We start from the raw sequence: 27,854 nt of genomic DNA, 5'->3' as shown, positions 1-27,854 counted from the left end.
GAGTATCAATTTAAAAAAATTTACTGATTGATTTTTGAGGGGGTGGAAAGGGAGAGGGAGAGAAACATCGATTTATTGTTTCTCTTATTCATTTCTCTTATTCCTTGGTTGATTCTTATATGTGCCCTGACCGGGGATCGAACTCGCAATTCTTGGCATCGTGGGACAATGCTCTAACGAACCAAGCTGCTGGGCCAGGGAGGCCCTGGGTGACTAGAGTGTTTGAGTAAGTGTTGTAGGCACACTGTCTGGAAGGGTGACAGGACCTGTATTAGGCAACTGATTTCTCTAAGTTCTTTTCCCTCTCAGGTTAGAATTGAAAACTCCCCTTAATCAATTTCAGTGTTTGCATAGATAGGACATACCTTCACCAGATTGCTGCTATGGATACAATTTTGTATCCTAGCTTTTGGGGTAAGATTTCCTGGTAGATGCCAGCCATAAACAGCATTTGCCACAACTCCCTCTCTGCACATAAGTACTTAGAATACTTTAACCGGTCCCTCTTTAGAACTCTTATTTTCTTACCTTATTTCTCACAGGGTTGCTGTGGATGTGTGGTCGATGCTGGCTGATTTCTGTAACATACTGACTGCGGTGAATCAGTCTGAGGTGCCACTGTACAAGGACCCGGACGATGACCTCACCCTTCTTATTCTGGAAGAGGATCGGCTTCTCTCGGGCTTTGTCCCCTTGCTGGCTGCCCCTCAAGACCCCTGCTACGTGGAGAAAACCTCGGATAAGGTCAGCCCCGGGCCAAACATCACTCCCCATTCACCCTTCCTCTTAATTCTCCAGACTTTTTTATTCTTGGGAAGTTTTCTGTGCAAACGGAACATGATTAAGTCATTGAGAAGGGTGTTAAGGGAAAATATCGACCTTTTAGCCGCTGACATCCAGCTCTGTGTCCTGAAAAAAAAACCCCTCTCGACTTCCTTTGGTGTGTGTGTGTGCTTGCTGGCATGTTGTATATACGATCATTTCCTCACTTGTTTAAATAGTCCAGCTTGTGTTGGCAGTGCTCTCACTCAACTCCAAATGGTTTGCATCATGCTTAAAGCACCCTCCTTCTCCCCCACCCCTCCCCTCCAGCCACAAAACTCTGCACTAGGAAAACAGCCAGGGCTTTTTCCCTTTTCTAAGGAGGAGAGTGATAAATAGGTGACTAGAGAGAAGCAGACACCATGTGTTAACTTACAAAAAAAGCTTTTAGGAATATGAAGCATTCCCCGCTGCCTGGTTTCTATTTTTCTTCCTCCGAGACCTGTGTTTTCACCTGAACTTTTTTCTTGTCTGTTTACAGAAAACAAAGTCCATTGCCTGTTGCCTTGGTGGGGACTGTGGAACTTAGTCTCTGTCTAACAGTTGTGTCTTTGGCCAGGTGCAGAGAGGAAGGCAGTTCATTCTGCTTCATAGTCCCTTGTAGCAGTTGCTAAACTGGGGAAGTAGCATCCATAGACCCTGGGAGCTGAGTCTCCTGTACTATTCAGGGGAATTCTATGATTGAGCTCTCTGTGGAATTGTTAGCATTGTGTCCCCTGAGAGTGAGGCCTTTGGGGAAGAGGCCACAAGTGACCTCTCAGAAAGAAGTCTTTTGACTTACATGAAGTATGCATAGACATGTAGGTAGATTTTTTAAGTCACATAGTAAAAACTAAATTCCAAGCAGACTGCAAATATAAGAGACTTTATATTGAATGTGAAAGTTTTTAGTCTTGGCTGGTGTAGCTCAGTGGATTGAGCACCAGCTTGTGAACCAAAAGGTTACAAGTTTGATTCCTGGTCAGGGCAGGTTGGGAGTGTGCTAGAGGCAACTGATTGATGTTTCTCCTCCATCTCTTTCTTCCTCCCTTCCCCTCTCTCTAAAAAATAAATAAAAATTTAAAAATCTCAAAAAAGTCTTTTTAACTTGTTCTTAGTAGAAAACAGTGTAAGTTTCTTGTAGACATGTAAAAAGAAAAAGATTTATCTATAATCCTTCTATCCAGAGGTAACATCGGTGTTATTTTTGCTGACCATTAATACATAATCAGATTTAACTTCTAGTGTGCACTTACACTTTTTTAAAAACAAAACTAGTGGTCATATTATACATATTATTTGTAATCTGCTTTTTTATTTAATATTTTAATGTATTCTTTTTGAAGATTTTATTTATTTTAGAGGGGAAGGGAGGGAGAAAGAGGGAGAAAAACATCAGTGTGTGGTTGCCTCTCATGCGCCCCCAACTGGGGACCTAGCCTGCAACCCAGGCTTGTACCCTGACTGGGAATTGAACCAACAACCCTTAGGTTCACAGGCTGGCACTCAATCCACTGAGCCATACCAGCCAGGGCTTTTGATGTATTCATGTATGGAATCATTTTTATGATCACTTAATATTCTTTTATATGCCAATATTTCTTTATCTATTCTTTGCTTTATTGAACCAAAGGATTATTCCAAATTTTTGCACTATCAATAGTGAAGTGATTTCCTATTACAGAAATTTTGTATATATTCCTTTTGGTTAAATTTCTGTGACTAGATAAAGGTTCTAGACATTGACATTCCAAAAACCCATATTATTTGGCTGCATTTAATGGCTAATGGATTTTGGGAATGTGAGAGCAGGAGAAATATTCATTGTATGCTTTTCCAATGAAAAGTTGGTATGAAACCTTGCTCTTCTAGTTTCAGAAGGAAATAAAAATAGGGAGTTGTAGTATGTAAGGCTGAGGATAGCTAACACAATGTTTACACTTTGTAGATGTTCCATTAGAAAAGAAACTGGATAACCATGGCTTGAGTCAGGGAATTCACGTATTGTTACGTGATCACAAAGCGGACTTGACTCCAAAGGACGCTTTTGAGAGTTGGCTCTTGAGTTAGCTATCTTTCATTCCAGAACAAGGAAGAAGTCCTAACCAGCTTCAGACTTCCTGAGTCCTCTGTCCTCATCAGCTCTCCCACTGTTGGTTTCAGTAAATGATAATTATATGATCTGGCCAGGGAACACAGAGCCAGTGGTTCATGTCCTCAGCCTGTAGTAGTGATCGACAGGCTGCCATGGCAGCTGTAGCTCATTGAGACTAAGGTAGGGCTTTGCTTCAAGGACCGTGTAATAGGTGTGTGAAGTATAACATCTCCAAATCCAAACTGAATTTTTCTCCCCCATACTTGGTTTTTCTTCAGTCTGTTCATCTTGGTAAATGGTGACTTTGACCTCTGGGTCACTCAAGTGAAAATTCTTGGGGTTATTCTTGGTTCGTCTCTTTTTCTTATACCTCCATAACTAATCCCTCAGCAATTCATGACTTCTTTCTTAACTTTCAGAATATGTAGATTGGACTCATTCTTACCACTACACTCTAGTTCAGTTCATTAAAATGTCTTCTAACTGGTTTCTCTAGTTCATCCCTCCTCTTATTCCCCAGTCTATCTTCCTCCTTCCTTCCTTCCTTCCTTCCTTCCTTCCTTCCTTCCTTCCTTCCTTCCTTCCTTCCTTCCTTCCTTCCATCATTCCTTCATTCCTTCATTCCTTCATTCCTTCATTCCTTCCTTTGTTTAGACAGAGGGGGAGAGGCAACCACATTGGTGTAATTGTCTCCTGCATACCCCCAATGTGGGACCTGGCCTGCAACCCAGACAATGTGCCCTGACTGGAAATCGAATCAACAACCCTTTGGTTTGCAGGCCTGTGCTCAGTCCACTGAGACACACCAGCCAGGGGCTCCTCAGTCAGTTTTCAACACAGCAACTAGAAGGATCTTTTTAAAATATCAATAAGATCATGTCACATCTCTGTTTAAAACCTTCTGTCAGCTGTTCCTTTCATTTAAAGTAAAAGCCAAAGTTTCAAGAACAGCCAACAGTGCTATCAATGGTTTGGCACTACCTATAACCTCTTAACTCTCTGACCTCAGCTCCTGTTGCTCTCGTACCTAACATACTCTAGTCACATTGGCATACTTGCTGTTCCTCAAATAAGGCATGCACTTATGCCTAAGAATCTTTGCACTTGCTTTCTTCTTTTTTTTAATGATATTTTCTATTTCTCGGGATAACATTTTTTTTTAATTTTTATTTATTTATCTCTAAAGGGGAAGGGAAGGAGAGAGGGAGAGAAACATCAATGTATGGTTGCTTCTCGTGAGTCCCCTGCTGGGAACTGGCCTGCAACCCAGGCATGTGCCCTGACTGGGAATTGAACCGCGATCATGTGGTTCACAGGCCTGTGCTCAATCCACTGAGCTACATCAGCCAGGGCGCACTTGCTTTCTTCTTAACCTGGAAAGCACTCTGTCCCCAGATAGCTGTATGGCTCTCACTCCCTTCTCAGTGCCACCTTGTTAGAGAGATCTTCCCTAGTTACTCAATATAGAATGTTACCCAACTTTCATTTTCTTTTATTATGCTTTATTCTTCAAGGCAGGGAAAAATAACATTTCTTGAATATTTAGTGTGTATCAGCCCCTGACCTAGGTATTTCATTAAGTCCTCAAAATAAGCCTGTAAGTAGGTCTTAGTACCTTCATTTTTTTTTTCAGAGGTAACTCAAGCTTAAGAAAAGGGTGAAGAATGATGATAAACTCATGGGCTATCTCCATGGCTGACCTAGAAAATTAGTATAGATGTATGAGAAGGAATCTTTAGGAATTCTTGACCTCCTAGGTGTCTGAGAAGGATAGATATTTTCTCCAGCTTCTAGTTTTCACTCCCAAGAAATGTAAGATATCCATCTCAGGGGTGAGTAGCGGCAACATTGCTGGTCAAGATTAATCACATGTTTGGTCCAGCTGTGATGCTCATTTAATAATTACTGAGCGTGTCTACATTACACTGTCTTGGACATACAACATGTAAGATCCAGACATATAAGGCAAAGTTCCTCCTAGTTTGGGAGCTAGTTAGTGGCATATACAAACATGTGAGAACCAACGTAAATTAATGTGAACCTACAATTAAGGAGGAACTCTTGACATTTTGTTGAGCTTACAGTCTCTCAATGAAGGTGTTGCTTAAGGAGTACTGATTTGTCATTAACATGTCATTGTATTTCCCAAGCATATTCTATGAACTCTAATTTTGTAAGTTTTTGATTGTTGGGTGAAAGAGTTTCATGATCATGTAAGTTAGGGTAAAGAAGTGTTAAACAGGACTCATTACTGTAAGACTTCTTGGAGCTTTTTAATAGAGTATACATTGTGAGGATAGCCTTTGCAGTTTTTTCCAAACTTACTTCACCCTTGATCTTTCTGATTTACTAAACATTTTACAGGATTAATATTCTACCTAAAATAAACAGACCCCAGTAGAAAACCCAGATATCGGATGAGCAAGGGGTGAGGAAGCAGGTTGCCATTGGGATTATCCAGAAGATAAGGAATACAGATTAAGCTAAAAGCAATAGAGTGGAGCTGGTTACATTTTGAGAGAAACATTGCAGATGTTGAAACCAATTAGAGCCATCCAGGGGAAAGAAAGTGATCTTAAATTCACCGAGTGGTTGCTAGGCATCCAACTCCAGAGGGTAAGTAGCACACCCAAAGTCATACGGCTAGTAAAGAAGTGTAAGATTGGAACTCTTATCTGTGTGACTTCAAAACCTCATGTTTTGATGAATGATTTGATGTCTAGGATTTACCTCAAAGTAATCTGGGGAGGGTTGTGGAGAGGGGTATTAATGAAAAAAGGACAGATATTGGTTATTATTAAATATTGATAATTATTGATTAAATTGTAATCATTATTACTAAATCCAAATAATGGATTCATTGAGTTCATTATAGTATTGTACTTTTGTATATGTTCCAATACTTCATAGTAACAAGTTTTAAAAGAGGTAATAAATAGTCCTCCTAAAAACAAAACAAGTAAAAATTTGTGTCCCTCCTGCTTAGGTGATTGAAAAAGTAATCAAACTATAATAATAATAAATTTAAGCTCTTGCACTCACTAATTATGTTCTTCTAGTCACAGTGCTAAGCTATTTACATGAATTTTCTCATTGAAACCCCAATAACCCTCTAGGCAGATAGGAAAAATGATGAAAAGGCAAATGTTTTAGGAGAAAGATATTGAGTTCATATTGTGCCTTAATATCAAAAAGGCTTAATTATCATCTTCAAAATATATGCATGTGACTGTGTAGCTGGGTGGTACTACAGAAGAATCTGTTTAGTGACGAGTCCCATCTTTCCTTAGGCTCCAAAGCTCTAGTTATTTAATGAATACCAAAGCATTTATTCCGTAAGTAGATGTAAGCAATCCTCATTCTAGCTTCCCCAAGTAGATTAATCTGTGTGATGTTCTTTGTCTTTGCCATATATTGTCTGACCCAAGGAGTAAGTGAAGAACTTCCCAACAAGCAAATGTTGGGACCACTCTTCAGCTTGATAGGGAATAAGTCACGTTGTAAGGCCGTAAATCTCACATCTCATCCCATCCATTCTCAGAGTCATCTTTGCTTTTCGTCTGGATGTAGGATCCCAGGAAACTGTATCATTAATAAAAAACATAGTTGAGGTTAAATGAGGCTTAAATTGTCCAACTTTTGGAAGTACTGGCTTATCTGCTTGCTTGTTTGTTAAGTGACTTTTTTGGTACATTGTTTATTGGTTCTGTGAACCAAAAAAGTATTTGAAATAGAAAATATAAAAAAGCACAAGAAAATAAAAATCATCTATAAGCTACCACCTAAAATTAACCAGTGTTAATGTTAATAGTTTAGTATGTGTGTTTCCAGTCTTTTTCAGTTCATGCTTATGTGTGCACTTACTCTTTTCCTTTCATGAAGCTGGAACCATACAAAGTATGTTTTGTTCCTGTTTAATGCTTTTTATGCCCTTGTTGTTTTATGCATATAGTTTGGGCACAAATGTTATCTTTGTTGTTTGGTGGTCTGGAAAATATTTATTGTAAGTGCTAGTTACCAGTAACTAATTTTTTGAAAAACATATTTGATCCTTTGTTCTGAAATTATCAATACCAAAAATTAAAAAAAAAAAACTATTGACTTTCCCATATTTAAAATGTGGAAATTAGGGCTATTTGCAATATGTATTTTCTTTTTCACCCAATTACATTTTCTACATTTACAATAATTTTTTTTACAATAATTATTAAGAATTAATAATTATTAATTCTCACCAACAGTCTTTAATGCTCACCAACAGTCTTTTTATTCTGTACCTTTCCCATTTTTATGTTATCTTCATCTTTTATTCAAATGCAACATGAGGAATTTTGTTTGGCAAAGACGTCATGATGCTTTTAAAAAATTAAGATGACTTGTAAAATATAGTAGTAAAACATATACTTATGCTAAAGAATCAAACAATTTACAAAAATAAATAGTCAAAAACCACCATCCAGGGATAACTGTTGCTAACAATTTGATAGTTTTCTTTTTAAACTACTTCTGTGCCCATTGAAACATATCTGTATACATCTATTCATATATCGTCAAAATGATCTCCTCCTTACCTTGTTCTTTTTGTTAAGGACATTCTTCATGACTGAAGTGTCTTGAAATTGTCCTAATTTTGTCCTTGTATATAAATGGCAACTTAGCTTAGGTTTACTTTTTTTCCCCCTTTTTAAAACTGTAAATATTATTCCATTGCATTAATAGTTAGAAAAAATTGGATAAAAGTCTGATTTTCTTTTTTTGTAGGTAATTTTTTTTTGGTCCAGCATGAGTAATTTTTTCTATTCTTGAATTTCAGATTTTATGAAGATTTGTTTAGATGTTGGGCTTTATACTTAATTTTTTACGGTACTTAATGCATATTTTATTCTTTTTTTAATTCATTTCTAAAGACTTTATTTCTTTTTAGAGAGAAGGGAAAGGAGGGAGAAAGAGAGGCAGGAAAACATCTCTTGGCTGCCTCTCATATGTGCCCTGACTAGGAATCAAACTAGTGACCCCTTGATCTGCGAGATGACACGCAACCAACTGAGCCACCCCAGTCAGGGCCCTAGTGAGCTTTTTAAATATGCACATCCAGTTCTGCCTTTGGACAAGAAGGGTCTTTGATTGCTAATGTTCTGTCTGTTCTTTCCTTCAATAATTTCTCTTCTCCCAGTGCACTGAATCTCCATTCTTTTCTTGTATATCTTTCTTTCTGTCACTTTAATTGCTTACTGCCTTGCCTCTGCATTATTGGAGGGCTTCTCAAGTTTGTTCTGTCTGTAATTGATTCAGAATTTTGTAGTGCTGATTTTACTATTTACTTCTGATTCAGATTTTCAGCCTATTTCATTACTTGTTCTCTTACATTACTTCTTTATCTTATTCTATAGCCTTTATATATAAAGATTGTTGCCTGCCTTTATCCAGATCCCATCTTTCTGTCTTTGTTTTTGCCATTCATCTTTCAGCATACTTCACAGGTTCTGTGCTGTAAAAAATTCAGTTATAAGAGTAAAACAGATACTGTCTTCCTCACCTGACATTTATCTCCCCAAATGTGCTTTGTTTCTGTCTCTTTGCATGGTATGTTCTCCCTTTTTTATGTTGCAGACTCTCTTTATAGACTCCAAGTTGGATTTCTGCAATCTGATTTTGGCAATCTCATTTTGTATTTCTTCAAACAAAAAAGATGATTTACTCAGGTCTGATATTTTCTCCAAAATAGGTTACGTAGATTCTCGCTGGATATCCTTTGTCTCCAAATATTTCCCCTTCTCAAGTGTAAGGTGGTTGATATAAGTTTGTAATGCTAAGTCACCACCCTGACAGGCATGAGGAAACCAAGTGGTGTGCAATCTCGATAAATGAATTTACTTTGTACATTTTCTGTTTTGTGTATTGTAGAGCCACTATACCAGAGCTAATTTCCTGTGTCCAGTCTCTTTCACATAAATGATAAGACAATTTCTAACCTTCTTCATGAAGCTGTGGCCTACCATGTCAAGAAGACATGTCTCCTCTCTGGCTGCTTCCTTTCCCTTCTCTACTCTCTGGGCCTCTCTGAACAGCTGATTATGGGTAGTACTGCTATGTAACAGTGAAAAAGCTTCCAAGTAGTGGTCTACATCTACCCCGGGTACACAGACTTTGCAGTAAGTGGATCAAAATGTGGCCCACATCTTTAATCCGTGAAACCTGTTAAATATATTACCTTATAAGGCAAAAGGGCCTTTGCACATGTGATTAAATTAAGGATCTGGAGGTGGAAAGATGATCCTGGATTATCTAGGTGGGCTTAATTAATTACAGGGGTTTTAGGAGGATGCAGAAGTGTCAAAGTCAGAAAAAAAAGATGTAATGATAGAACCAGAAGCCACAGAGAGGGAGATTTGTAAATAGTATACTGCTAGCCTTGACAATGGTAGAAGGGACCATGAACCAAAGAATGTAGGTGGGCCTCTAGATGCTAGAAAAGGCAAAGAAACAGATTCTCCTCCCTCCCATAGATCCTCCAAGAAGAGCACAATCCTGTCAACACCTTGGTTTTGGGAATTCTGACCCCCAAGAACTATGATAATAAATTGTGGTGTTTAAAGCTGTTACATGTATGGTAATTTATTACAGCAGCAGTATGCAACTAATACACCCTTTCAAAGTGGAGAATTTTGCCAGGCTCTTCATTGTTTAGTTCTGCATCTTTTTCTTTTTCCATCCTTTTAAATTATGAAATATAAGTAGGAAAATGCATGAAGTAAGAACTCAGTGCAGAGTGAGCCACTGTATAACCACCAAGCAGGTCAAGAAATCAAATGAGACAAGGGTGATTAATTACCCAGTTCCATTCAGCTTATCCTAAGCAGTACAGTAAGACGAAAAAGAAATAAAGTATAAAAAAAGATGATTGGAAAGGGAAAAGTAAAGCTATCTTTATTTGCAAATAACATGATACATACTTAGAAAATCCAAAAGAAAATAATGATAAATGATTATAACTATTAAGTGAATTTAACAGACTTTCTGGATATAAAGTCAGTATACAGAAGCCATTCTATATTTACAAACTAACATCAAACAAAATGAAAATTTTTTTAAAGTTACTTTCTTAGGTAAGGAAGTAGTAAATGGACTCTTAATGACCTGCTTCTAGCTAGCTATCCATCTGACAGTAATACTTTATGTCGGTGGCAGATGGATGGCATTTTCCCATTTAGCAGCTATTCACTGTCTGCTGTGCACCAGGCACTGTTCTGTATAGCACAGCCATAGCAGTGAACACAGTAGACAAAGGTGGGATCATGGGTCATTGGGGATAGACTCTGTATATTCATTTTGGTCACTTTAGATGGAATATTAGAGGTAGAGTTAACTCAGCAGTCTATGCTTCTTACAGTTTTTTAACTATAACAATATTAAAAAAATCTATGGGGTTTTTTTTTCAAGATTTTATTTATTTATCTTTAGAGGGGAAGGGAAGGAGAGAGGGAGAGAAATATAATGTATGGTTGCCTCTCGTGCGTCACCTGCTGGGAACTGGCCTGCAACCCAGGCATGTGCCCTGACTGGGAATTGAACCGCGATCCTTCGATTCGCAGGCTCATGCTCAATCCACTGAGCTATACCAGCCAGGGTGAAAAAAAATCTATGTTTTAATATAGATGTTCATTTTAGAAATACTAGACAAATCAAGATTAGCAGTAAGGAAAATAAAAGAATCATTGGTCTTTTTATAATGGTTGGATAGATGTATAGACAGATTCTTTGCTTTAACAGAAATAAAATCAAACTATATACTGTTTTGCAATCTACTTTATTCACTTAGCAATAAATATATCCTGAATATGTTTGCATGTTTATCTATAACATGAAGTTTAAATGGCTACATTATATTAACTTTTATGAACGTAACATAATGCTTAATTAGTCCCCAGTCATTAAACATTTTAGGAAGTTACTGATTTTTCAGTTTTATAAATGATGCCATCTCAGGAGACCTTAGACAAAAATCTGTACATATATCTTTTATTAGTTCATTAGGCAAATTGTCAAAATAGGATTAATAGGTCAAGGAGGGTATGCAGATTTTTAAGACTTTTAATAAGTAATGCTGAACTGCCCTCCAAAAAAGGTACAATTATTTAAACTGCAGAATATAAGTGTCTGTTTTGTAGCATTTTCACTAACCCTGAATGGTTTAATTTTTTTGTAACTTTGCCAGAGATGCACAAAAATGGTATCTCACTATTTTGATTTTTATTATTTGATTAAAAAGTATTATGCTTATTAGTTATAAGTATTTATGTAATTATATTAAATTGCCTTGTCATCTTTGTTCATTTTACAGTTGAAATGCTCATCTGTTTGCTTCCTCGTTATTTGTAAAAGCTATTTGTGAATAACTTTTGAACTCTCTTTCGTTACCCATGTATATATAAGAGGTGTTTTATTTTTATGTCAAATGAGATGAGAACTTTCGGAAACTTGAGAGAGGTATAGCACTTTACTCTTTAGGCAGTTAAGAACATGCTGGATAAGATTTGTTGTTTGTTTTTACCCTATCATTCAGTTTCTGTCAATCCATAGATATCTTAAAAAATCACTTCTAGACAGATATTTAGAAATGAACTATGAACTGTACCTGTTTTCTTGTCTATTTTGTCTGTTTAATCAGAGGAGCTTTTGATATAGGTATAAACTTAGTAAAAGTTATAACTGTTTTGAAAAGTCCTCTGGTTTATACTTAGAAAATGTTATAAATTCAGACCTTTTTTTCCCTTCTTCTCGCTTTAGGTCAGGGGCATCAAACTCATTTTCACCAGGGGCCACATCAGCCTCGCAGTTGCCTTCAAAGGACTGAATGTAATTTTAGGACTGCATAAATGTTGCCATTCCTTAACAGTTAAGCAAGAGCTTGGTGCTGCCACCAGGTAGAAACAGGGTGCTGGGCCGGATAAAACAAGGTGGAGGGCCAGATTCCGTCCACGGGCCTTGTGTTTGCCACCTGTGCTTTAGGTGCAATAAGTACCTTCATGAGCCACTTCATTTGATGATTGATTTCACCAGTGACCCCCTGCCACTGACTAAATCTGTACTGTGTGTTTTCCTCTGCCTACCTCCATTGTTGATTTCCCTCACTCTTTTTGTGCTCTTTCTCACCTCTTTACTGATTGTTTATAAATTTATAAAATTACTAATTACTATGATTTGCTCCAGTCCCTGATTATATCAGTTACTGCCTAATTTATAAATCTAATTCCCCAAATAAGCCCTGTTGAATTCAGTTATCTTTATGCCCATGTTATGGATAGATCAATGACTAGGTGTTCTTTTTGTTCTAGGGTAGTAATTCTTTTTTTTTTTTTTTAAGATTTCATTTATTTATTTTTAGAGAGAGGAGAAGGGAGGAAGAAAGAGAGGGAGAGAAACATCAATGTGAGGTCGCCTCTCATGTGCTCCCTACTGGGAACTTGGCCCGCAACCCAGGCGTGTGCTCTGATTGGGAGTCGAACCAGCAATCCTTTGATTCTCAGGTCGGCACACAATCCACTGAGCCACACCAGTCAGGGCTAGGATAGTTAGTAATTCTTATGCTTTAGCATTCATCAAAATCACCTGGTTGTTAAACAACCATTTGCTGAGTGCCAATCCAATAGTTTCTGAGTAGTTGGAAGGAAGAGAGAAGAAAATTGCATTTCTAAACTTCCCAGGTGAAGCTGATGGTCTGGGTTCCACACTTTGAACCACTGTTTTTAGGAATTTGGTGGCTGCCAGGGTTATAGCCATCAGGCAAAAATTTTGATATAGGTGAAAATAATAAAGATTTGTGATGTAAGTAGTCTTCCTAATTCTGTTTTTAACTCTGGAACATAGAGCATATTATCTGAGAGTTCATTACTTTTCCTCCATTTTGTCTAACAGCTTTCTGAGCCCTTCAGGAAGAAGGTATATTCAGAATGCTGTGAATACATGTTTCCTCAATATATATGAGGAGTTACATGGGTCTCCTTTCCCAAGAGGACCCTGAATGAAACAACTTTTATTAAGTGCTTATCATCTGTTAGACACTGTTTTAATGCTTTACATTATCTCATTTAAAATTCACAAAAGCCCTGTGGGAATTTGAACTGTAGGAAGAACTTGCCCAGGATGACAGCTGCAAATAAAGGGAATCAGCTCTGGCCCATGTGACTCAGTGGTTGGAGCACGGTCCTGTGACGTAGAGATTGCAGTTCAGTTTCTGGTCAGGGCACATACCTAGGTTGTGGGTTCATCCCCAGTCTGGGCATGGGCACGCGCAACTCCAGTCTCCATGGGTAGATCTCTGGTCTTGGTGAGGATCCCCCGTCTGAGTGCATCCAGAGGCAACCATTCGATGTTTCTCTCTCTTCAGTGTTTTCTCTCCCATCCTTTTTCTCTCCCTCTAAAAAAAGCAAATGAAAAGGACCTCATGTAAGGATTTTTTAAAAAGAGAATAAAGGAATCAAATCTGAGCAGTGCAGATCTAGAACATACACTCTTACTTGAATATAAATACAGTAGTAGACTGGTTGAACAGACACATTACTTAGTACTTCCAGTTTTCTTCTCAGCTTTGTCCGTATCCCCCCTGCCCTTAATTTTCAATGGGAGCTTGATTTCTCACTAGAAGCTTATGAACTATTGATCTGGTTTAGGGAGATAACCTGATCTCTCATAATAACTTCTGAGGATGAACAAAGAAGTAAAAAAGTTCATATGAATGGAATGGGTGCTCAGATTGAATTTACCTCTCCAGGCTAGATGTTCTTCAAATCTTGTCATGTCCTGGGTCCAAAGATATTTGTGTGTAGAACATTGATTTTCAACTTTTTTCATCTCATAGCACACATAAACTAATTACTAAAATTCTGCAGCACACCAAAAAATATACTTTTTGCTGATCTAACCAAAAAATAGGTATAATTTTGATTCATTCACACCAGATGGCTTTTGTTGTGTTGGCTGTTGTCATTTTTAAAAAATATATTTTATTGATTATGCCATTACAGTTATCCTAGTTCCCTCCTTCTTCATTACCTTCCACCCTGCACACCCCCTCCCCCACCATCCCCCCTTTAGTTTATGTTCATGTGTCTCAAGTTCTTTAGATTCTATATTTCCCATACTATTCTTGCCCTCCCCCTGTCTATTTTCTACCTACCATCTATGCTATTTATTCTCTGTACCTTCTCCCGCCCTTCTCCTCCTCCCACTCCCCTGTTGCTAACCCTCCATGTGATCATTTCTATAGTTCTGCTCCTGATCTAACTGTCCTCTTAGTTTGCTTTTGTTTTAGGTGTGGTGTTAATAACTGTGAGTTTGCTGTCCTTTCACTGTTCATATTTTTTATCTTCTTTTTCTTAGATAAGTCCCTTTAACATTTCATACAATAAGGGCTTGGTGAAGATGAACTCCTTGAATTTGACCTTATCTGAGAAGCGCTTTATCTGCCCTTCCATTCTAAATGAAAGCTTTGCTGGATAGAGCAATCTTGGATGTAGGTCTTTGGATTTCATGACTTGGAATACTTCTTTCCAGCCCCTTCTCGCCTGCAAGGTCTCTTTTGAGAAATCAGCTGACAGTCTGATGGGAACTCCTTTGTAGGTGACTATCCCCTTATCTCTTACTGCTTCTAGGATTCTCTCCTTCATTTTAATCTTGGCTAATGTAATGATGATGTACCTTGGTGTGTTCCTTCTTGGGTCCAACTTCTTTGGGACTCTCTGAGCTTCCCGGACTTCCTGGAGGTCTATTTCCTTTACCAGATTGGAGAGGTTCTCCTTTTTCACTTGTTCAAATAAGTTTTCCATTTGTGGCTCTTCCTCTTTTCCTTCTGGTACCCCTGTAATTCAAATGTTGGAACGTTTAAAGATGTCCTTGAGGTTCCTAAGCTTCTCCTCATTTTTTTGAATTCTTGATTCTTCATTCTTTTCTGTTTGGTTGTTTCTTTCTTCCTTCTGGTCAACTCCATTGATTTGAGTCCCAGTTTCCTTCCCATCACTATTGGTTTCCTGTGCATTTTCCTTTTCACTTAGCGTAGCTTTCATTTTTCCATCTAATTTGCGACCAAATTCAACCAATTCTGTGAGCATCCTGATTACCAGTGCTTTGAACTATGCATCTGATAGGTTGACTATCTGTTCATTGCTTAGTTGTATTTGCTATGGAGCTATGATCTGTTCTTCCGTTTCGGCCCTTTTTTTTCTTTTGTCTTGTGTCGCCTGGTACGTAGTGAGGGGCAGAGCCTTAGGTGTTCACCAGGGTGGGGTAACCCAGTTAACAATTTTTTTTACTAAGATTGCTAGGAAGGGAACTTTTTCCAGTATTTTTAGTACTTAAAAAAAAAAAGAAATCTTTGCTTTTGTCTTTTTAACCATATTCTTTTTCATTTTTTTCAGTGGTTTTTCTAGGACCAGCAATTTGCATTCTTAATTTTCAGAATATATTTAGTGTTCGTATTGTATTTTACACTTTACATCTTATGCTTCCTGTTTCCTGCTACACACTGCAAATGTAATAACCTTAAAACAGTATAATTCCATTTGCCCATTCCCTTTTGTTTTTCACAGTGTTTTACATTTTACTTATTATGTTATAAAACCTGCTGTACCATGTCTTATTTCTACTTAACAGTTAAATATACAAACAAAAATAAGACATATATTTTCATATTAATCCATTTACAGTATTTACTGATGCTCTTCATTCTTTTCAATAGATCTAAGTTTCCACCTGTTATCATTTCTTTTCAGCCTATGAGACTTTAGCAGGTTGGCTAGTGACAAATTTCTGTAGCCTTTGTTTATCTAAAAATATCCGTTTCTGTTTACTTTTAGTTCTAATGGATTTTTTTACTAGATAAAGAATTCTGGATCAAAGATTTTTTTCTTTCAACATCAAGATGTAGTTCTGTTATTACTCAGTACCCACTGTTTTTTCATGAGAAATCAGCATTCTTGTGTTTGTGTAATGTATCATTTTGGGGGGGTTGCTTTATATATATCTTTTTATCTTTGATGTTCAGAAGTTTAATTGGGACTTGCATAGGTGTAGTTTCACATTTGTCCTCCTTGAAGTTCACTGATCCTCTTGGATTTGTAAATTAGTGCTTTTCATTACATTTGGGGTGTTGTTCAGACTTTATTCTTTTTTCTGCCTCAGTTACCTTCTCTTCTCTTTCTGGAATTCCAATTATGTATTTGTTAGACATTTTGATACATTCCCACAAATGTGTGAGGCTCCATTTGTCTTGTATCTTAGTTCCTATTGATCTGTCATCAAGTTTACTGACACTTCTCAATATACTTTTAAATGTATCCTTAAACTTTTTGTTTCATTAGTTGTTTTTCCTTTCAGTTCAAGAATTTCTTCTTGGGCCCTGACTGGTGTGGCTGAGTTGGTTGGGCCTTGTCCTGCAAAGCAAGAGGTAGCTGGTTCCATCCCCAGTGAAGGCAGGTGCCTGGGTTAAGGCCTAGTCTCTGTTTGGGCCGTGCGAGAGGCAGTCGATCCAGGTTTCTCTCTCATATCAATGTCTCTCTCCCTTTCTTTCCCCCTCTCTTTCCTTCTCTCTAAAAATAAAATCTTGAAAATTTTCTCCTTGGTTCTTTTATATAATTATCTCTCCCTACATTTTCAATTTGTTTGCTCATTCAGAATTTCCTTTCATTTCTTGAACATCTTTCCCATTAATATTTTGGACATACTTACAATAGCTGCTTTAAAGTCTTTGCCTGCCAGTTCCAACATCTGAGGCATCTCACATTTGATTTCTACTGAATATGAATTGCATTTTCCTTTTTCTTTTTGTCTGGTGAATTTTTTTTTTTTTGAGAATTTTTTAGTTTATTTGAGCCTAACTGATACACATGCTGGGGAGCAAGCTCTCAAATTTTTGTTTAAAATCAGTAGAGATTGTAAATAATTTGTTGGAGAGTTTCTGGAGTTTATTGCCTTCCTCTGGAGAGGTTTTTTTGTTTTTTGTTTTTAGTATTAACAAGCAGTTAAATTACTGATTGATCATCTTGAACTTGTGTAGGCTTGGTTTTTATACGCTATTACTAGACACATAGCTATGTAGACACCTAGGATGTTTCCTAAGCTCCATTAACTTAGTGACACTCAACCTCCAAACCCTGACTCCCCTGTAGATTTTGTTTTAGGGTCTACTTCTTTTAACTTTTTTTTTTTTTTTTTTTTAGAGCAATTGGGGAAGAGAGAGACAAACATCAATTTTTGTCCCACTTTTTTATGCATTCATAAGTTGATTCTTGTATGTGCCCTGACCAGAGATTGAACCCACAACCTTGGCATATTGGGACAGTGCTTTAACAACTGAGCTGCCTGGCCAGGGGTTAGGATCTGTTAATGTAGATCTAGATTAGGTCTAACTCTAGGGAGTGTGGCCTCTCTGAAATCTCAGATTTTAACTCAGAGGTGTTAAAATCTTTTCACTCTGGCAACACTGGAATTCCACCTTTCCCAATCCTTAGGCAGTGTTCTTCCCCCGGCACCTCTGGTATTCTCTGTGTTCCACTCTCCAGCCCTGTAGCACCTGCCGTCTGGTAAGGCTTTGGTAGTCTTGGCCCACATATGTATCATAATTTTCTTAGGATTCAGCTTTCTGTGTAATAGTTGGGAAATTATTCTGTGTCATAGTTCCATAGTTGGAACTGCTTCTATTCTCAAGCAGTTCACAGTCATTTCTTGAGTTTTTCTTCTGTCATGGATCACAGTCTTGCACTGCCTGTTGTCCATTGCCTACAGACATTCACCTTATGTGTTTTATAGCTGTTTATGGGGGGAGGACTCCCAGTTACTCCATCGTGGTCGGAAATAAAAGGTGGACTGATTTGCTTTGTAATTACAAAAGTAATTCATACTCTCTGCAATAATATTAAAATAACATAGAACTATAGAAAATAGGAGTTACAGGTCCCTCTCTTCCAAAAATGATTGCTGTTAACAGTTTGGTAACCATCTTTACAGAATACAAACAGTATTGATTTTTCTAATAAAATTTAAATGCATGATATATATATATATACACACACACATATATATACATATATACATATACATACATATATATATATATATTAAAAACTTTTTCTTTTTTGCCTGATATACCTTGGAACTGTTTCTAAGTCAGTACATGTAAATCTACACCATTCTTTTTCAAGTTACATGATGTCCCCTTTTTGTTACTACAACAGTACTGAAGTGAACTTCCTTGTTCCTACAAGTACTTCAATCTTGTGTACTCCAGGATTGTTTTTGTAGTGTAGATTCCTACAAGTAGAATTGCTTTGTCAAAAGACATACATGTTTACTATTTTGACAGATACTGCCAAACTGCCCTCCAAAATGATCATACCAATTTATACTCCTATTAACAGTATATGAGTGTCTGGTTCTTATTTATTGTCACCAATACTGTGTATTATTATCACTATTTTAAGTTTCTGCTAATTTTCTGGGCTTAAAAAGGAAATGTCAGTTCAGCTTGCATTTGTTAACTATCAAAATAAAGGCTCTTTCTCTTTATTTTTGTTTATATATTTTTTCTGACTTGCGCATTTATGGCCTTGTTCATTTTTATGTTGTTATGTATTATTATCAACAAATAGATATATTTTTTATTTTATTTATTTATTTTTAGAGAGAGGGAAAGGGAAGGAGAAAGAGAGGGAGAGAAACATCAGTGTGTGGTTGTCTCTTGCATGCCCCAAACTGTTGTCCCAGGCATGTTTCGTGACTGGGAGTCAAACCAGCAACGCTTTGGTTCTCAGTCCTGTGCTCAATCCACTGAGCTGCACCAGCCAGGGCCACAAATAGATATATTTTATTTTATATATTGCAGGTATTTTCTCCTGGTTTGTAGCTTGTTTTATAATCCTGTTTGTATTTTTTATAATGTACAACTTAAAATTTTTATATAATCTGTCCTTTTCTTTATGACCTCTGTGGTTTCTTATCATGCCTTCTTCCTCTTTGTGTACACCTAGTATTGTTGCTGCTAACTGTTTAACTTGATTTTTCTAAAAAGAAAGTTTGTGATTAACAAGAAACATTGTGATTTACCCTAGCTTTCATTGGAATTTTGGCTGTTAAAGTAGGGACTGCCAATTTTTAAGTGCTCCAAATATTCTAGAATTGCAGTCATTTGGAACAAAGGCTTTTGGAGGTTTGATGTTTTTGTGGACAATTTTTTGTGATATCATTATTGTCAGGAAAAACTAATCTTTAGCTGCCTAAGAGTAAATCCAAATGTTTCTTAACTACTAGTAAACTCTGAGATAGCCAGATGAAATCATGGAAAACCTCATTTGTAGTGAATGCTTATCTAGAAATAGAATTTTTTTCCTTATGCACATAGCCCCCTCTAAAGTGAAGAAGAGAAAAATGAGAAACTGTTCTTAATTCTAGATTCTAGAGTGTAGTGGAAAACGTGCTTTGCATATGTGCAGCAAAAAGCTTTGGAAGTTGGAATTGCACAATGAGTATAGGTTGAGCAATTGCTTAACAAGGCATACACAGCGATGTGGGGGGGGGGGGGCATCCTTTGCTCTTGTGCAATTAGGGAACTCCAGGGCTGCCCGAATAGGGGATTTCCTTTTATTTCTTACATGCCATTTTAGAAATTCACTTTTTCCCTCCTTTTCTATATTCTTTTTTTTATTCGCTTGAGTTCTTATTTGTGATTGTCTTTTTTCTTTTTTCTTAAGGGAAGAGATTAATTAGCCAGACAGCCACATGTCCTCACCTCTGTGTCTGTGATTAGAAATGAATCTGGGCCAGGTTCTACAGATGGTGGTAGCTGAGGATGGTTGCTGGTGACTTAAGGATTTCTAGTTCAACTTCTCATAATTGTGAAACTCAGCTGGTTTTGAGTGTTTGAAATGAGGATTACTGATCAGCCAGCATTCCCTGATTTCTTAGTACAGTATTAGAATTTTGCAAACTTTGTAATGAGTTTTCTGAGTTTTTTGCCTGTTTTTCTTTTAACGGCAAATGACACCTCCTGATGAAGATCAGCTGCAGACTTTACTAAAAAAAAATAAAGCCAAATTTTAAGCTGAACGTATAGGAGCCAGCCAGTTAGAGCCAGAGCTATACATACTTGCTTCTCTCTTGTCAAAAGAAGTCCTTGTTTTCTTCCTTCTTCCTTCTTCCCTTTAGCCTGTTCAGTCATACTCGTATTAGATGGTACTTAGTAAGCATGCTCCTGATTCTGATTCTCTTTCCTCTACCTTTGTGCTGGGGGTACTGGAATCTCTTGGCTCTCAATTTTGTTCTGTTCCAGAGGAACAGGAGAAGTAGTTGGGTCAGAGTGCCAAAAAGCAGAAGTTAAGTATGTGGATTTCATAGCCGCATGTATGAGTGTTTGTGGGGCAGGGAACCTCTAATGGAAAACATTTGTGTTGCTTCAAAAACAGAGCGAGGCCTGGTTACAGTCTGTCTGCTCTGTCTGTCAGTCTGTTCCCTACCAGCACTAGTCATTGTTCTCCTGGGAGTCTCAAGCATATTGTGGTTTCTTCTGCTCTTGCTATCCCCTAATCATGCCCGAGTTTTTGTGTAATGGGTGGCCCCATTCCCATTTTGGAGTGAGACTGCAATGGTGGTGACTAATGGCTTTGAGGCACTCAAGACCACATATTGGGTTAGAGACCCTTTTTAGGGTTAGCCTGAGAAGAGGGAAGGGTCTCCAGCACAGACAGTAGTAGAGGCATGCTGAGACACATACAGACACTTTTTCAGTCCCTGCTTTTACTGCTAGCAAAGCACAAAACTGAAGAATGGAGACCAGAGGCAAAGGTTTGCTGTTTGGGCTTGCCATTTCATTTGTAAATGCTCCTAAGGGATGCACCTGGGTGCCCAAGCTTGTCTCTGACAGGCTGATGTCAGTCAGGTTGTGTGGCTGGATCTCCTTTGAGGAAGACAGAAGAGAAAGTGCTAATTTCCCTGAGGATAATGTCACTCCAAGAGGGACCTGTAACTTGAGCTGTTTCTTTTTTTTTCTCCTCCAGACCCTCTGAAATTCACATTTGTTCATCATTTTAAAAAAAGAAAGAAAGAAAACAATAAAAAAGCAACAGCTCAAAGTTTTCTGGGTCCCCAAGAAGGCACTTCACCAATGTGGTTTTCACATTTTCAGGTTTTTGGCTGGTGAATAAGATTGAGCAGAAATGCTCCTTCCCCTGATAACAATACATTCAGATGCAGGATCAGGAGCCTGTGGATTAAAACCAGACGGTGGATGATTAATATTTTTGCTTATGGAGGTAGACATGGCAGCTTCCTCCATTTAAATGAAAAAGCCCTTTCTCTCCATTTGTATGTGTGCATATGCTTACATGCTTGTGCTCTTCGAAGGTGGGAGCTAAGTTTCTAGCTTAGTTGTAGTTTCCAAGTACCATTTCCTTCCTCTAACTTGAAGCACCCAAGAAGTACTAGAAGGATTAAGCTGTGAAACAGAGGTGTGAAGATAAGCCATTAAAATGAGAATGGGAATATGTTCTCTTTTTCAAGCTGCTTTCACAGCTCTCCAGGTACTGCTGCAGTACACATCTTTATTCACTCGACCTTCTCTACCTTCTCACTCCCTGTGGTCCTGTGACCTCATTATAAGAGGTATAATTTTTCTTTCAGAATACTGCATCTTTGAAAGTACCCATCCCCGTCATTTCATTATTGGAAATAATGATATTTAAGGAAACTTTATTACACAGATATACTTTTATGTTTTTTGACCTCATTCACTGACAACATGACAGAGATTTCTTGGAGAATACTTCTAATTACAGGTTGGAAGGTATTTGTTTATTATTTTTAAAAATATGTGGTCAGACTTCTTCTTATTAGGTTCTGTGCACATTAACCCATTCAAGCCAGGAGGACTCCAGTTAGCCTCGGCCTCTGGTTTCCCCCATGATTTTTAAACTTGCCCTTTATAGAAACAGAGACCCCTACCTCTGCCCAAATGAAGCAGGAAATGAAAGGGGAAGAGGAAAGCGAGACTGGGACTTAGTATCCTATAATCTACATGAAGAAGGTTGTATTGTCTCTGCAACAATGAAATGTCTAGGAGACAAAGGCTGTAAAGGTCCTTTTATCCCAGCAGAAATCTGGGTTTATTTTAATGTTGCTTCCAATTGGGCTTCGTGTCAGCCTTGTCACACACGGCTGTGTGCATTCAGGTATCCAGAGTCACAGGGTGGAATGATGTTGCTCCAGTTCATCTCCTTCCCCAGAGACCACAATTTATTTGCTTGTTTACCTACAGGGTCCGGAACAAATAATACCCTTTTTTTCATTACAAAATCTTTTATTACAAAATCATAAGCATGTAATTCTGTAACATAACAATATCACAAGCACACATATGTCATTTTAGGTGAAATGTTCAAAGTAAAACTATAAATTATTACACCCATATTATTACCCTACCAACCACACTCAAACAGGCGTTGTTTCCTCTGGACCCTGTACATTAGAAATCTACTCTTTGTTATATACTTTTGACAAACACTTAGTCATGTAAGCATCACCACAGTTCACGTACAAAGAGCATTTCTGTCACCCAGTACTCCCTCATGCAACCAGCCCTTCCCCCTAGTTCCAGTCCCTGCAGCCTCTGGTCTGTTTTCTGTCCTTATAACTTTGCCTTTTCCAGAATGTCATATGAATAAATCCATATAGTATAGATATACCACAACTGGTTTATCCATTCACCAGTTGGTGAATTACTGATGAATTTGGGTTGTTAGCAGTTTGGGGTGATTATGGATAGAATTACTACAGACCTTCTGTATAGGTTTTATATGAACTTAAGTTTTCATTTCTCTTGTGTAAATATCTAGCTGAATGAATGAATAGATAAGACATTTGGTAAGTGTGTCTTTAACTTCAATAGAAACTGCCAAACTGTTTTCCAAAGTGACTACCATTTTGCATTCCTACCAGCAAGCAATATATGAAAATTTCAGTTCCTCCACATCTTCGCCAACACTTCGTACTGCATTTTTTAAAAGTCATTTTAATAAGTATCTCATTGCAGTTTTTAAAAAAATATATTTTATTGATTATGCCATTATAGTTGTCCTATTCCCCCCCTTCATTCCCCTCCACCCTACAGATCCCTCCCCCACCATCCCTCCTTTCGTTTATGTCCATGTGTCACAAGTTCTTTAGATTCTATATTTCCCATACTATTCTTGCCCTCCCCCTATTTTCTACCTACCATCTATGCTATTTATTCTCTGTACCTTCTCCCGCCCTTCTCCTCCTCCCACTCCCCTGTTGCTAACCCTCCATGTGATCTTCATTTCTATGGTTCTGCTCCTGATCTAACTGTCCTTTTAGTTTGCTTTTGTTTTAGGTGTGGTGTTAATAACTGTGAGTTTGCTGTCCTTTTCACTGTTCATATTTTTTATCTTCTTTTTCTTAGATAAGTCCCTTTAACATTTCATACAATAAGGGCTTGGTGAAGATGAACTCCTTGAATTTGACCTTATCTGAGAAGCGCTTTATCTGCCATTCCATTCTAAATGAAAGCTTTGATGGATAGATCAATCTTCGATGTCAGTCTTCAGATTTCATGACTTGGAATACCTCTTTCCAGCCCCTTCTCGCCTGCAAGGTCTCTTTTGAGAAACTGGCTGACAGTCTGATGGGAAGTCCTTTGTAGGTGACTGTCCCCTTAGCTCTTGCTGCTTCTAGGATTCTCTCCTTCATTTTAATCTTGGCTAATGTAATGATGATGTGCCTTGGTGTGTTCCTTCTTGGGTCCAACTTCTTTGGGACTCTGAGCTTCCTGGATTTCCTGGAAGTCTATTTCCTTTGCCAGATTGGGGAAGTTCTCTTTTATTATTTGTTCAAATAAGTTTTCCACTTGTGGCTCTTCCTCTTCCCCTTCTGGTACCCCTATAATTTGGATGTGGGAACGTTTAAAGATGTCCTGGAGGTTCCTAAGCCTCTCCTCATTTTTTTGAATTCTTGTTTCGGCATCCTTTTCTGTTTGGTCATTTTTTTTCTTTCTTCTGGTCCACTCCCTTGATTTGAGTCCCAGTTTCCTTCCCATCACTATTGGTTTCCTTTGCATTTTCCTTCATTTCAATTAGTTTAGCCTTCATATGTTCCTTTAATTTGTGACTAAAATCAACCAGTTCTGTGAGCATCCTGATCACCGGTGTTTTGAACTGTGCATCTGATAGGCTGGCTATTTCTTGGTTGCTTAGAATTATTGGCTCTGGGGCTTTGAGCTGTTCTTGAGCCATAATGTTTTGGTCTGTTCGCACCTGTTACATATGAGGGGCGGAGCCTTAGGTGTTCACCAGGGCAGTATAACCCTCATGGCTGGGTTGTGTCGCTGTATGTGGGGGCAGGGTCAGAGAGGGGTAATGGCGGTCCCCTCTGCTGCTTCTTGCAAGCCCCTGGGGCCTGTGCGGTCTGTCCCACTGCTAGCTCCTTCTCTTGGTTTATCTGCACATGAATGTGTGACCATGGTCAGCCTGCTGCCTTGCACCCTCACTGGGTCCATCCGTTGCCCTCCCCCACGCCTGGGATCTGCTAACCGCCACCTGTGCACCTGGGTTGGTCTGGCCAATTTTTACTGCGCAACCCTGCTTCACCAGCTGCTGGCTCCACCCCGCTCCACCAGCTGCTGGCTCCACCCCTCTTACCATTCTGGCTGAATAGTTTGTTGTTGTCGAACTTTGGTACAGTTCAATTTTTCTGTGTTTTGGTTGCATTTTTGTTACTAAAACTTTGTTGTCTTTAAACTTGGTTGTGCAAGGAGGTACAGTGTTTTTACCTACACCTCCATCTTGGCCCAAAGTCTCATTGCAGTTTTCATTTGCATTTCTCTAATGGCTAACGATGGTGAGCATTTTTGCATGTGTTTATTTGCCATTGTAATATCTTTGGTGAAGTGTCTTTTGATCTTTTGCCTATTTTTAAATTGGATTGTTTGGGGTTTTTACTGAGTTTTAAGAGGTCTGTATATATTCTGGATGCAAGACCTTTGTCAGATATATGTGTATTGCAAATATTTTCTCTCAGTCTGTGGCATGTCTTTTCACTTCAGAGACCAAGTTTTGACTGATTAAATGCTGAGAGCTAGAGGTTTCAGGCTCTCTTGGTGGAGGAAAGTAAGGAAATTGAGACCTTAGTCAGCAGAAAGATGTTAGGACCACCCCTTTTGAAGCTGTTTATTTAAAATAAAAGAAGGGGGAAAGAAGTGGACCAAAATCGAGTTGTGCAGACAGATGTCTGAAACTTTTTAAAAATTCCTCTCTCTCTCATTCCTATCTATGATGCAGATTCTGGGATCTTACCTTCAACTGGGTTCTTCAGTTTCTGCCGTCACTTCAAACTCATTGAGGTCTCTCTAACTCTGCAAACTCCAGTGGAATACATGAGAGGGCAAGCCAGCTTCTTGCCTAGAGTATATTCCAGACTGAAGTTGTTTTTGATAAGTAATCATTTCCAAGCTCTAAGTGATAGCCTCCAAGTTGTCACCCACTTTGAAGTGCTTCTTTCATCTACAGCTGGACTCTTTTTCTAAACAAGCATCAGCAGAACCTAGTCGAGGCTCTGCCACATAGGGTTCTGCCATGAAAAGCAAATTGGCAGCAATAGGCAGCCCCCTGAGGCAATGGAATTCAATTCTCAGAACATATATTAAATGTGGATGAGATATTTATTTATCATGGGACTCTTTCATGTTGCATGGAATTTTTTCCACAGGCCAGCCTACTTAGGTACAGGGGAGAAAATATGTCTTGCCCCACTGGACAGATGTCAAGAAAAGGTAGTATGTGCAGTCTTGTCACTTTTTAATTGCTGACACTCTTAACGTAGTTATCTTAAACAGCATTTGCCACTGGCTAGACACTAGCAGAGATTTTCCTTTCGGCACATGACATGGATCACTAACACTGCATGTGATGGTCAGAGGAGGGCTGCTTTAGCCCTAGAAGTCTGTCCGTTTCTCCAGGATAATGCAGTCTGGTCAAGGCTCTCTGGCTTCTGACCCCCCAGTAGGAATGATGCGTACAGAGAAGAATTTCTGACCCTTTACTAATCTCAGTTATTTAATGCCTTTTTGTAAATAAAGCATCTTTTGGGCAGGGCAAACTTAAATTTTTCTTTGCTGTCCGTATAGGTACAAATTTCTCACTTTACTAGGGATAAATAAATGCAATTAAAGATAAAACTGTAATGCAGAATAATAGTTCAGACTTTAAAAACAAAGGGAGCGGTTAAAAACAAGTTCTGCAATAAATCTGCAAGTGTGAAATCTAGGGGAAATGATCCCATCTGGAAAACTCTACCAGTGGTGCCGTGGCTGGTTTGTGGAGCAGTGCGGATTGTGGAGTGAAAAAAGACCCTGCAGTCTTGAAAGATGACAGGCTCCTTAATTGATGTCCATTTCAGCTGGTGCTGTGCCAGCTTATGTTGGCCCCAGTCCAGCGTTCCTGTAATTTGGGAGCCAGGTGTGAAGCATTTTTGTTCCATCTTGTTCCCCAGCATCTACAGAAGTCTCACGCATCTCACTTGAAGCAGCAGCACTCTGTAGGAAACAGATGTACAGGTATGGGTGGAAGGAAGTGTCACAGCTGGGTTATGGATTTTTTTTTTTTAATCTTACCCCACACTCATGAGATCTGGGCTTGAAACGTGGGGGAAAGAATATTTCACAGCCTCAGTATAAGGTGTGACTAACAAATACCCTAACTACTCATTTGCAATTTTTAAAAACATTGTATTACTTTAGCGTTACACTTCATATAGGCAGAGATCTGTAGTGATTTACCCTCTGCCTGACTCTGGGAAACAGTAAGTGTGTAGCATAAAGAACATTTCAGCATGGCCATCACAGTTGGGTGTGATCATTTCCGTAGCATATAAGAGTCAAGGGAGCCCTGGCTGGTGTAGCTCAGTGGCTTGAGCATGAACCTGTTAAGCAAAGGGTCACCAGTTTGATTCCCAGTTAGGGCACATGCCTGGGTTGCAGGCCAGGTCCCCAGTAGGGGCACATGAGAGGCAACCACACACTGATGTTTCTCTCCCACTCTTTCCCTTTCCCTTCCCCTCTCCTTAAAAATAAGTAAATAAAATATTTTTAAAAAGAGTCAAGGGAATATAATCTGAGAGATTAGCTACCTCTGACTAGGTGGGAACATACTGTGTTCTTTGGGGGATCTTGATGAACACACTTGAAAGACACATCATCTGTCCAATACATTGATAATAGTCCATTCATGTTCAAGAGTATGGACACATTTGGCTCAAGAAGATATTCTTCCTAGAGTCCAACCTGTATTCTTTTTAGCCCTCAGGCTAAACTGAACACTAAAGAACGGGCAGCTCTGCCTTTCAGGCTTACAAAACATAAGCAGGATCCTCCCTTTGGGAACACTGAAGTCCTGTGGACATAGAACTTAAATGTTGGGATCAGTGCTTTGCCACTGGCTTACATTTTGATGTTAAGGCAAGTTTTAGCCTTTGAGAACTAAAAGTCAGCTCTGTTTCCTGGAGGGCCCAACCCATAAGCAGACAACTGAAGGAATGCTTTGTTATTCCTTCATTTAACTTAGAATCTCATACAGACAAAGCTGAGGATAGTTTTTGGCCTTGAGAATCAAACCATGAAGTCAAGGAGTAACTTAAAAGCCTGTCTAGGTTGCTTTTCGCTCCGAATGTGCCATCATCACAGGACAGTTTGGTTCACTGATAGTTTTAATCTGTTCTTCTTTATGCTTTCAATACCAGAAGCTAGAAAATGCCTGTATCAGACATTTCAAAATAGGAGCTAGGAAGAGTGATTTTCCTTTAATTAAAGTCTTAGTTAAAAGAGGTTCATTCCATTTTTAAAGTCATAATTTTTTAAATATATATAATATAAACCTTACATTTTAAAAAAGATTTTATTTATTTATCT

At 38.4% G+C, this 27,854-nt stretch overlaps 1 protein-coding gene across 1 annotated transcript in view; it reads left to right on the top strand.

Annotated features, from left to right (window-relative positions):
* SMG6 (SMG6 nonsense mediated mRNA decay factor) overlaps nucleotides 1-27,854 on the top strand; it is a 237,378-nt gene that overhangs the window by 124,897 nt on the left and 84,627 nt on the right. Inside the window, exon 13 of the mRNA XM_037133716.2 lies at nucleotides 543-744. Coding sequence (XP_036989611.2) covers nucleotides 543-744 — 202 coding nt within the window. The remainder of the gene's footprint in view (nucleotides 1-542; nucleotides 745-27,854) is intronic.

This window comes from Artibeus jamaicensis, unplaced genomic scaffold, assembly GCF_021234435.1.
Source record: "Artibeus jamaicensis isolate MK-2021 breed Jamaican fruit bat unplaced genomic scaffold, CSHL_Jam_final contig_2790, whole genome shotgun sequence".
In the NCBI taxonomy this organism is placed as follows: domain Eukaryota; kingdom Metazoa; phylum Chordata; class Mammalia; order Chiroptera; family Phyllostomidae; genus Artibeus; species Artibeus jamaicensis.
Note: the sequence above shows the minus strand (reverse complement) of the source record. Positions and strands in the feature narration are given on the sequence as shown.